This window comes from Camellia sinensis, chromosome 3, assembly GCF_055761805.1.
Source record: "Camellia sinensis isolate YWXY chromosome 3, ASM5576180v1, whole genome shotgun sequence".
Classification (NCBI taxonomy): domain Eukaryota; kingdom Viridiplantae; phylum Streptophyta; class Magnoliopsida; order Ericales; family Theaceae; genus Camellia; species Camellia sinensis.
The window spans coordinates 77,754,478-77,765,669 of NC_138963.1; the positions used below are offsets into that span (position 1 = coordinate 77,754,478).

Consider the following 11,192-nt stretch of genomic DNA (forward strand, 5'->3'; position numbering starts at 1 on the left):
TGTGGTCTAAGCCCTCTCATAATAAAATTTTAATACATTAATGATATTCAAAAAAAAGTTTTTTATTAAAAGTTAAGCACATATCACTATTATCAAAATATCCTCAGCAAGTAATTTAATATTTTAAACTTTAAAATGATATAATTTTTTTATGTAGATATCGATTTTTAATAAATAAATAAAAAAGCAATTTTTTTAGAATTTTATCATCAAGATCTATCAAATAAGATCCAGGTTAATTATGAAATTCTTAAATAAATAAAATAATACCGTTAAAATTGACGTAAACAGTAACATATTACCCTATTTGACACTAACATGTTACTCTTTTTCACAGTAAAATGTTATTTTAATTGACAATAAATTTTTACTATCACTACGAGTTCACAAAACAAATCACACAACTAGAGTAACATATTGCTGTCATATGAACAGGGCATGAAAAAAATAAAACAGAGTACATGATCGAACAAACAACAATCAAACAAATAATTAATCAAAAATTCAACATACAATACATGGTCGAACTCAAACAACAATCAAACAATGATTGAATGAACCTTTAACTCTAACACAAACAGTAATGAAATGAAGAACAATGATCATTGAACACTGATTATTGATCAATTCAAGATTGCAATGATTGAAGAATGAACGATGATTAAAGAACAATGAACACAGATTACCAAAAAACAATGAACAATAAAGAATAGTGAACGATGATTGATCAATGATTGAACAGTGAACAATGATCACTGTTCAATAATTAATGAACAATGATCATTGAACGAAGTTTTAACGTCAATTGCTAACAAATTTGATTCAAATCTTTGAGATATATATTCAGGGCAAGATTATTCAGAAAAGAAGAAAAATATTATTCTGTCCTTTGTGAAAAACATGCCTCCTACTCAGGTGGTTTAGAAAGTAAAAATTTTCAGGTGTCCTTTACACATTAATATATTGGACTTAGGAGATTTTGGCTAAATTTTTCTAATTTTTTTGGCTTTGTAAATGGGCCTTTATTTTTTAACCCCCCCCCCCCCCAACAAAAAAAAAAGAAATATAATTATGGTCTTTTATTAGTTTTTTACTTTATTGAGAATACAATAAATTAACAGTACAATACTCAATCTTTTGAATAATGATTTATCTCCCTAATTTTGTCCCTCAATTCCACCTCTAATAAGGAGGCTTTGTAGGATGACTTCACATGGAAGTGGACCATGCCATTAGAGGTGAAATTGAGAGGACAAAATTAAAAGGTAGTGCCACTCCAATCTTTTCAACATATTTTAATGAGATAAACTAGTTATCAGAGATTATTATTATCATTTTTATTTATTTTTTTAATTTTTTTGTTGTTTTAGAAGTTAAATTAAACACAAACTCGCATAAATTCATGAAAACTTACATTGTAGTAAGATTACATACGACATGCATTGCCCACGGAAAAATTTTCCTAAACTAACTCTTATAAAACCTTATATTCAAAACAGTTGTACATAAAAACCCTTAATGTAGATTCAAATATAATTAGTATAGAAAAAGGACTAGTCTTCAATTCTCAAGAAATTCTAGTGATAGATAAATAAATAAACAAACAAAATACACGTAACTTAGCCCTCATGCCGCAACCATGTTTCATTGCCCAAAAAAAAATCAACATTTCCATTCTAACTATGTTAGGGTTGTCTGAACTTTTGCTGTTGCATTCAGTGCCATGGCTGCGATGGGTGATCTAACCAATTAACATTCATGTTGGGTTGAAATTTAGGCAAAACTGAATCCCGTAAGCCAAAATCTGGAAATATGGTTTTTTAAGGCGTGGAGCCATTTTTTCTCCCCACACAAGGGAGTTTCCTCCGGACTAATCCCCCAGGTCTGTAACCACACATAAAACATGTAACTTTCGAGCAAGTTGAAGCCATTTTGAATTGACAAAAGGTTTTCTTAACCACCTACTACTGTGAACAATAAAAGCTATGAGCTGAAACTGATACGCTGAAATTGATACCTCATAATGCCTAAACCTATACCTATCACTAGGCATTGGTAATGTAAATGTGTTTTTAGGCAAAAGTCCTACGATTAGTAATCACAAACAAGCAATCCAGTAAATATTTGAGACTACAAAAATAGTTCACATCAGGTCCAAACCATTCTGCTAGAAGATCTCACACATGTTTTGCACCTCATGTCCTAATCAGAAGTGCAACTACAACAAAGCCAGCCAAATGACACAAAGCCACCCTAATCATCATCCTCCGGATCAAAATCCTTAACCTTCACATCTGCATCTTCTCCATACTGAATGCAGTTGTCAATTTGTGACAAGACGTATTGTATACTGTCAATGGAAAAGAAGAGAAAAGACTATTGTTAGTCAAATGACACAAGCACACAAGAAACCAACAGATGTATTGCATTCATCTATTGTTACTCGGGTGGGTGCACCCTTGGCAAAGTCTTTAAAATTCAATTCTCACTTAGCTAGAAAAATCTATTGCAACTCATACAAAGAACCTAGAGGGCCTTCAAGTGTGTCTAAAGAGTTAACAAATGTCTAAACAATGAACACGTGTGTCTCCAAGTGTCCGAAGCATGCCTGTCTCTAGAAAATAACAAGACACATTTGGCCATGTATACGATGTGTGGGGAAGTGTCTGTGTCTGACACGAACACACCGCCTTAAAAGTTTCTGTGCTTCTTAGCACATCCATGCACAACTGGATGTACAGACTGGTTCGTGTGTATCTCTGTATGCATAAGCATGAGCAGAATAAACCCCCCCCCCCCCCCCCCCAAAACACACACACACACACACAGTGTACCTGCTCTCTTTCCTCAAGTCCAGAGGCACGAAGCTTACCATGCTATACTGATCCACCTGTTACAACAAAAATTGAGACTAATGAACAGTCACAAAATATTCAAACATTCCTTCCTATAATTAATAAATGCTTCCAAGAAAGATGTACAGAGCCATGACTACCAGGAGGTGGCCATCAAGGCCAAAATTAAAAACAATCATACAATAGCAGAAATAAGAACACTTATTCATAGGGATAAAATGGCAGCAAATTATTGTATTTTACAGGGTAAAACTAAAATGTATCCAAGACTATAGGTTTAGGATAGCCACTTGGAACATAGGAACCTTAACTGGTAGGACGATGGAATTGGTAGATGTTATGATTAGGAGGAGAGTTAGTATAGCTTGCATACAAGAAACTAAGTGGACGGGAGAGAAAGCTAGGGAAATTGAGGATACTGGTTTTAAACTTTATTATAGTGGTAAGGATAGACGCAGGAATGGGGTAGGAATCATAATTGCCAAGGGTCTTGTGGAAAGTATGGTGGCGGTCATTAGGAAAGGAGATAAGATTATGCTAGTTTAACTAGTTATTGGAGGGAATATAGTGAACATTATTAGCGCTTACGCCCCTCAAGTAGGGTTAGATGATCAGACTAAGAGGGATTTTTGGGAGCAAATGGATGAGATCTTACAGGAGATACCCGTAGGAGAGAACCTGGTTATAGGTGGTGATTTTAATGGCCATGTGGGCATAGATAAAGTAGGTTATGAAAGGGTGCATGGTGGATACGGTTTTGGTGACAGAAATGAGGCTGGAGAGAGAATCTTAGATTTTGCGTTGGCTTCTGACCTGGTGGTGGCCAATACTATGTATAAGAAGAGGGAAGAGCATTTGATAACCTTTAAGAGTGGATTAGTTAAGAGCCAAATAGATTATTTCTTAGTGAGAAAAGTAGACTGCCTAAAATGCAATGATTGTAAGGTGATTCCTGGAGAGAGTCTGGTCTCTCAACATAGGATTTTGATACTAGATTTATGTTTTAGAGGGCAATACCAAGCTAGGAAGGATGGTGGGCGTCGTAGGACGAGATGGTGGGACTTAAAAGGGGATAAACTAGAAATATTTAAGAATCAAATGGATAAGGAAGGTACTTGGGACTTAGAAGGTGATGCTAACACTATGTGGATTTCGATGGCCAATTGTATGAGGAGAATCTCAAGGGAAGTGCTTGGAGAGTCGAAAGGAACGGGACCCAGCTCTAGGGAAACTTGGTGGTGGAGGGAAGAGGTCCAAGCGGTAGTTAAGGCAAAAAAAGAGTGCTTTAAAAAGTGGCAGAAGGATAGAACTGAGGAAAACCTTAAGAGCTATAGATTGGCTAATAAGGAGGTCAAGAAAGTAGTGAGAGAGATTAAGTTGAAAGTTTATGATGACCTATACACTAGACTAGATAGTAAGGAGGGAGAGAAGAGGGTATACAAACTTGCTAAGATACGGGAGAGGAAAACAAGAGATTTTAATCAAGTAAAGTGCATCAAGAGTGAGGATTCTAAGGTATTGGTGAAGGATGATGAGATTAAGGAAAGATGGAAGAATTATTTTGAGAAACTGTTAAATGAGGAACATGGAAGTACGACAATAGGGGAAGAAATAATCAGTAATACGATAAACCAAGACTATAGGTTCTATCGCAGGATTAGGAATTTTGAAGTGGAGATTGCACTTAAGAAGATGAAATCAAATAAGGCTTTAGGACCTGATGATATCCCTATTGAAGCTTGGAAGTGTTTGGGTAAAAAGGGAGTTGCTTGGTTGACTAGGTTGTTTAGCAAAATTTTGTTGACTAGTAACATGCCAGATGAGTGGAGGAAGAGTATTTTAGTGCCAATCTATAAGAACAAAGGTGATGTCCAAAATTGTAACAACTATAGAGGAATTAAGCTAATGTGTCATATAATGAAAGTGTGGGAGAGGGTGATGGAACGTCGATTGCGAGACATAACAGAGGTGTCAGAGAATCAATTTGAGTTTATGCCTGGTAGGTCAACAATGGAAGCGATCTATCTTTTGAGGAGAGTAATAGAAAAGTATAAAGAAAAGAAAAGAGGCATTCATATGGTGTTTATCGACCTTGAGAAAGCATATGACAGAGTGCCCCGAGATATAATATGGTGGGCGTTAGAGAAGAAAGGGGTGACAAAAGGCTACATTGACGTGATTAGGGACATGTATGAAGGGGTGGTGACCACTGTTAGATCGCCAGCTGGAGAAACAAATGAATTTCCTATCACTGTAAGGTTACCCCAAGGATCTACCTTAAGTCCTTATCTTTTTGCTTTAGTTATGGACGAGTTGACGATAAATATTCATGATGACGTGCCATGGTGTATGCTTTTTGCAGACGATATTGTGTTAGTGGATGAGACTAGAGAAGGAGTTAACACAAAGTTGGAGATCTGGAGAAAAGCTCTTGAATCTAAAGGATTTCGGATAAGCAGAACTAAGACAGAGTACATGGAGTGTAAATTTAGTAACAGTAACAATGAAAGCAGAGGAGAAGTGAAGATTGAGAACCAAGAACTGCCTAAGAGTGAACATTTTCGTTATTTAGGGTCGATTATCACAACAGCGGGAGAGATTGATGCAGATGTGGCCCATAGGATTAAGGCGAGATGGTGTAAGTGGAGAAGTGCGTCTGGGGTATTGTGCGATAAACGAATACCCACTAGACTAAAAGGTAAGTTTTATAGAACGGCTATTAGACCAGCTATGTTGTATGGGACGGAGTGTTGGGCAACCAAGAAACAACATGTAGATAAGATGAGTGTGGCTGAGATGAGGATGCTAAGGTGGATGTGTGGTAAGACTAGACAGGACAGGATTAGGAATGAGTGTATTCGGGAATGGGTAGGAGTAGCACCGATAGAAGATAAGTTGAGAGAGAATCGTTTGAGATGGTTTGGTCATATTCAACGGAGACCAACAGAGGCAGTAGTGAAGAGATGCGATGCTGTAACGGTAGATGGAAGTGTTAGGGGACGGGGTAGGCCTAGATTAACGTTGACTAGCGTTATAAATAGAGATATGAATCTACTTAATTTGACTAATGAAATGGCCTTTGATAGGGCCGCGTGGAGAAGAAGGATTCATGTAGCCGACCCCATTTGATGGGACTTAAGGCTTCGTTTGGTTTGGTTTGGTTTGGTTTATGGTGTCTGAGTCAAGAACCTGCACTCCAATAAGAAGCAAATAAATAGACAGTTAATACACATAATCATATGAATATAATCACATGCATATTTACCAATCCACCATATGTATGCCTATACACAAGCAGGTAAACATAGACGACCGATCATTTAACCAAAAGGTTGACTCACCCAATTCATTATGCTGTTCATAAGGGAGAATCTCATCATGAAGATTTCAGCTAGGCTATTCTCCAGCAAGAGAAATTATTTATAAAAAATCAAAAATCAAAAATCAAAAAGTTTACTTAAGCAACTTCATAAGGGGATGCAACACAGGTCAACACAAAGTGTGAGGGAACATGGGTTCTTACACAATCCACCTGTAGATTTAAATAACAGTAATGCACATTCTGATCTGCTTAATGACTTACTAATTCAATCAAAGCTTTGTTAAGCTTTTCAAATTGAGGAGCCATTCGTTGATTCAACTCTGACAGCAAAACATGAGACTCTGGATTCAAATAACTGAGAGCAACAACGATACAAAAGGGTTAAAAGTGAAGTAGATGAACATGAACAAGTAGAAAATAGTAGCAAAATGTAAAAGGACTTACTCTTCAATGTCTCTTTTGTTTGTCACAAGATCCATTTTGGAGAGAATGTTAACATGGGGCAGTTCAAGTTGAACCATGGCAGAAAGTGAAGCCATGCAACCACTAATAAACTTGGTCACATCAGTCATGAACTGGCACACAAAAAGAAATTAGAACTCTTCAGTTTCAGTAAAAAGACATGGCATCCATGACCAATGGTGAAATTAATTGAAATTAAGGTGGAGAAAACATATACAAACCTGTGAATCAAGCAAGTACACAGCACAAACATTGAAGTTCTTACGCTTTAAGTGCTCCACAAAGTTCTTAAGTACAGGAACATGTGAAAAAAGTTCTATTTGGCCTATAAAGTAATTGAAGTTCAAAGATTAAAACATAATCCAGCCAAATAAATAAACAAATAGAACACTGAACAAATCCTAACTAACACACCATACTCCATACAAATAAAAATAAATAAATAAAGGTAGACAACTATTTATATTATTAAATTTTATTGTAAATAATTTCAAGAAATTATATTCTTTTGGAAATGTTACATATATATGAGTTAGTTGACTGTAACTTACATAACTAACTCTAGTCATCAGTTGAAAGTAGCCAGAATGAGTTTTACGAATTGGGATTGTTTTAAGTTCAGAGAACAAATGAAATATGCATAGCAATTCTCCAAGCATAGTCAGTAGTTAAAAATATTTGAGAAGCCGATCAACATAGATCTCTTTGCATATAGAGTCTAATGATCCTCAATGTGGCAGGAATGGTCCTTCCAGTCCATCATAGAATCATCAAAAGAAGAACAAGATACTTTGAAAGGAATTTAAAAAATAAATGAGAGAGAGAGAGAGAGAGAGAGAGAGAGAGAGAGAGAGAGAGAGAGAGAGAGAGCAGGTTTATGTATAGTAATTAGATAGAAGGAAGAAAGGCAGAGGTTCCACACCACATCATGTGTGTGTATTCAATGAGTCCTTTATATGGTGTTTAACAGCCTCACCTGTTCAACATAAGTAGACTAATAAGAAATGAGTCTAGGTTTAGGCTTTGCCTTTTTCATGTAATAAGGAAAACTCCTTATGCCAATTTTCCATTCCCACTGTTACCAATTTTAACATTTTTACAGCAGAAAAACAAAATATAGAAATGAGTATAACTACCTGGGCAATCGAAAACTAAATAATCATCATCCGAGAAGTTATCCAATTCCTCTGTTAGCCACTCATCCAAATTTTCTTCAAGGTGCCTAGTGTCAAGATTTAAGGCCATACAAACTTGGAATCCAATATCAAATTAACAAAAAAAACAGAAGGTTCTTTACACAATAAAATAAATTTATCCCTTACAAGGGATGTCAATCAATGCCTTTATGCTCCTTGACATAACCGGCTCTAGCCTTACTAGAAATAATTAAGTGACAACACAATCTAAGATGAGAGAAGAAAATGATTTACAAAAACATTAAAACCCAAATGCAAAGGATACTCCATGCAATATAAAAGGCCACCATTTGGACCCAATCCAAGCTCCTCCATAACATCATCCAAAGATATGAGTTCCCTGATATCTGCAAGGAAAGCTACACTTCATTGCTCTAAAACCAAAGGAAATGAATCAATATAACTTGCTATGGAATTGAGGGGGGAGAAGGTGAACTCTAATTACCCATGGCGACAGGATAATTAAAATTTTCAGCGGCAGGATCTAAGTTCACAATATGAATTGTGCGCCTTGTTGTTTGACAGTGTTCATATAGACGAGAGCAGTATGTAGACTGGTGAAGAAATGTAGATTGTCAGTATAAGGTGACCAGATTGAAAACATAAAGATTGATTGCAGAAAAAAAGAAAAAGGTTAAAATTAAAAACAAAAAAAAAAATAAAAGGGTAAAGCGTTCTTGATAAATGGTCATCTGTGAACCCATATAAACTAGTCCAATGAAATATTTTATAGTAAGGACATAAATCAAAAGCCATAAGGATGAAACAATCAATGAAATGTCAAATGTAAACAATCACCTTGCCACTGCCTGCAGGGCCAATAACTAGCTGTGCATAACCCATTATAGCTCTTTGAAATGCTTTATCAATTCAAGATAGAGGTACGGAAGTTATCGAATATCTGGAAAATCCCAAGAACTGCAACAAAAGCATACGTGGCACACCAAACACCAGCCGCGAACAAGAAACTCAGTACATCAAAGTAAGCCATAAGCACTGACAAGAGAGCCGCAACATAAAAATACCTGAATTACCATCATATATATAAAACAAAAAGAAAAAGAAAAAAGTATCACATTACTTTTGTTACATATATGCTAAACAAACCTACCATTCATTTCACATTTTTACTCAATGCATCCATTTCAACAGCTCCACCACTCCCCAAAAAAGAGAGGTGGTTTAATTGGTAGTTGAATCACCTTTAATTGCACTTGCAATCAATAACCCTACCTATCAGAATTAGTAGGAGCATGCTACTCGTGATTGATTTCATAGAAACACACAGACTATTCAGGCTTTTATTTTATAAAAAACATGTAGATTATTAATAAAAGCCGCGCAAAATACATAGGTGTGTGATTGTCGCCATCTCTTGCAAAATTTGGTTGGAAAGGAATGCACGAGTTTTTTAGGACAAGTTTGAGGAAGTCAATTTGTTGTGGGACAAAGTGTGTCATTGGACGGCAGTTTGGGCGTCTACTATTTCAAATCAATTTAAAGGGGTTCTGTCCTTTTTTATTTCAAGAGATTGGAAAGCGGTTTGTAATGTATAGGAGTTTTCTTTGGGATTTTTTGTTTTGTGGTTTTCTTGTTTTGATGTCATGGCTGATTTTCTTGAAGAAGGCACCCTGTCCTCTTGTTGTTGTTGTTTTTGTTTTTGTTCCTTTCTTCCTAATCAATATAGTTTCTTTTTGTTGCAGATGAAAAATAAAAGCCATGTAGAAGACCTTATACTCTTCAAAATTGTCCCATTCACTACAAATTCAAGAAATAAATCACTTGCATGTATTGCAAATCAACAAGGTTTTATCCACTTCTCAAACATGTATCATGTTATGGTATATTATAACATGGTAAATTAAACTTAGCACCCTGCGCTTTCACTGTAATTTCATTTTTGTCCCTTCACTTTTAATTGTGATAGCCATCACCCTACACTTTTAAGTCAAGTTGCAATATCACTCTTCCGTTCATCTATTGTTAATAAGATTCACGAACTTGCCAGGTTGCCATGTGAACTAAAAGCGACATTTTTTTTTCCGTTTCATTAGTGCGACTACACTTTCATTAAAATCCAACTTAAAGCTCTTGCCTTGGTTGCTTCGCAAGCTTGCTTGCTTTGCTCAAAGTTAACCGGGAGGAACTAAAGAGGGAGGTCAAGGAAAGAAGCAGTTCCTTCCTGGAAACGTTGGTGGCTTGGCTGGCACAAGGGCCCCTGATGCGGACCAGTGCAGTTCAACACCTAGCAAAGATATGGAAAACAAATAAAGTAGCCCTATGTTCAGATTTGACAATACAATACCATCCCGTAATCAAAAGGTACAACAGCCCATTTATATATCTATAATTGATTCTATCTATGAATCAAGTCAAAAGACTTCGTTTTTGGGTTCTCCAAAGCCCAGAATGGACTAAAACATCAAGAAAGAAGCAATTTCGGTGCCAAGCTATTCCTTGCACGTTGACTAAAATCTCACTTTGGTCCATTCACTTTCTTTTAATTTTCGTAAACCTTGACTTAAGAGTGACATTACAACTTGACTTAAAAGTGTTTGGGGTTGATTTGTGACAATTGAAAATGAAGATTAGGGTGAAAATGCAGAACATAAGAGCAGTTACTAATTATCATCACATCCGACGGGTGATTTCAATTGACATAAATGAAATAGTCGATGAATCAAACGAATCGATCACATATCCAGAACCCTAAGCTACGATGATGTTTATCAAACTAATAAACCAGAGCTTGAAATTAATTAGTGTAACCCTAACACAAACATGCATAGGAACAAAGAAGAAGATCAATATACATATAGAGATACAGATACATATATTATATATATATATATATAAAGAGAGAGAGAGAGAGAGAGAGAGAGAGAGAGAGAGAGAGAGAGGCGGACCGTTGAGGATTTAAGCAAGAAAAGCATGATAATGGAGGAAGAGGGAGCACAGAACAGAAGAGAAGAGTCTTTGGCTGTGCTACCTTCCTTTTTCTTTCCTACTTCGATAATACGATTTCCTACTTCGATAATATGATCCAATAAGAGTCTTTGGCGGTATTTAAGGGGTTTATGCAATGCAGGGCTGTTGCAGAATATGTTTAATTCGTTAAAATCTTATTAATTCGTATCATTTTAATTATTAATTACGATTTAAATTTTAAAATTTATAATTCATCAATTGAATTGCTCCGTTTTGTTAAAGTTAATATATATATATTTTTTAATTTTTAATAAAATATTAATATAAAAATAAATGTGAGAGAAATTTAAAATATGAAATTTGTTATAAATTAGTAGTTATATATATGAAACATATTATGTAAAATTACTTTATGTTATATATCTAAAA

General features: G+C 35.5%; 1 protein-coding gene across 3 annotated transcripts; it reads right to left on the bottom strand.

Annotated features, from left to right (window-relative positions):
* Positions 1 to 1,910: 1,910 nt before the first annotated feature.
* LOC114296966 (GPN-loop GTPase 3) lies at positions 1,911 to 10,948 on the bottom strand. Of its 3 annotated transcripts, none has more exons than XM_082920110.1 (10): positions 10,742 to 10,948; positions 8,634 to 8,860; positions 8,281 to 8,389; positions 8,101 to 8,182; positions 7,776 to 7,861; positions 6,861 to 6,964; positions 6,622 to 6,752; positions 6,439 to 6,532; positions 2,835 to 2,890; positions 1,911 to 2,350 (listed from the first exon to the last, which is right to left on the bottom strand). In XM_082920110.1, the coding sequence occupies exons 2-10, from the start codon at positions 8,676 to 8,678 to the stop codon at positions 2,254 to 2,256; spliced, it is 804 nt and encodes a 267-aa protein (XP_082776236.1). In that variant the 5' UTR covers positions 8,679 to 8,860; positions 10,742 to 10,948; the 3' UTR covers positions 1,911 to 2,253. The 3 variants fall into 3 exon arrangements, with proteins under 3 accessions (XP_082776236.1, XP_082776237.1, XP_082776238.1); XM_082920111.1 differs by having other exon boundaries at positions 8,634 to 8,753; positions 10,742 to 10,937; XM_082920112.1 differs by having other exon boundaries at positions 8,634 to 8,831; positions 10,742 to 10,926.
* Between the last annotated feature and the right edge of the window lie 244 nt (positions 10,949 to 11,192).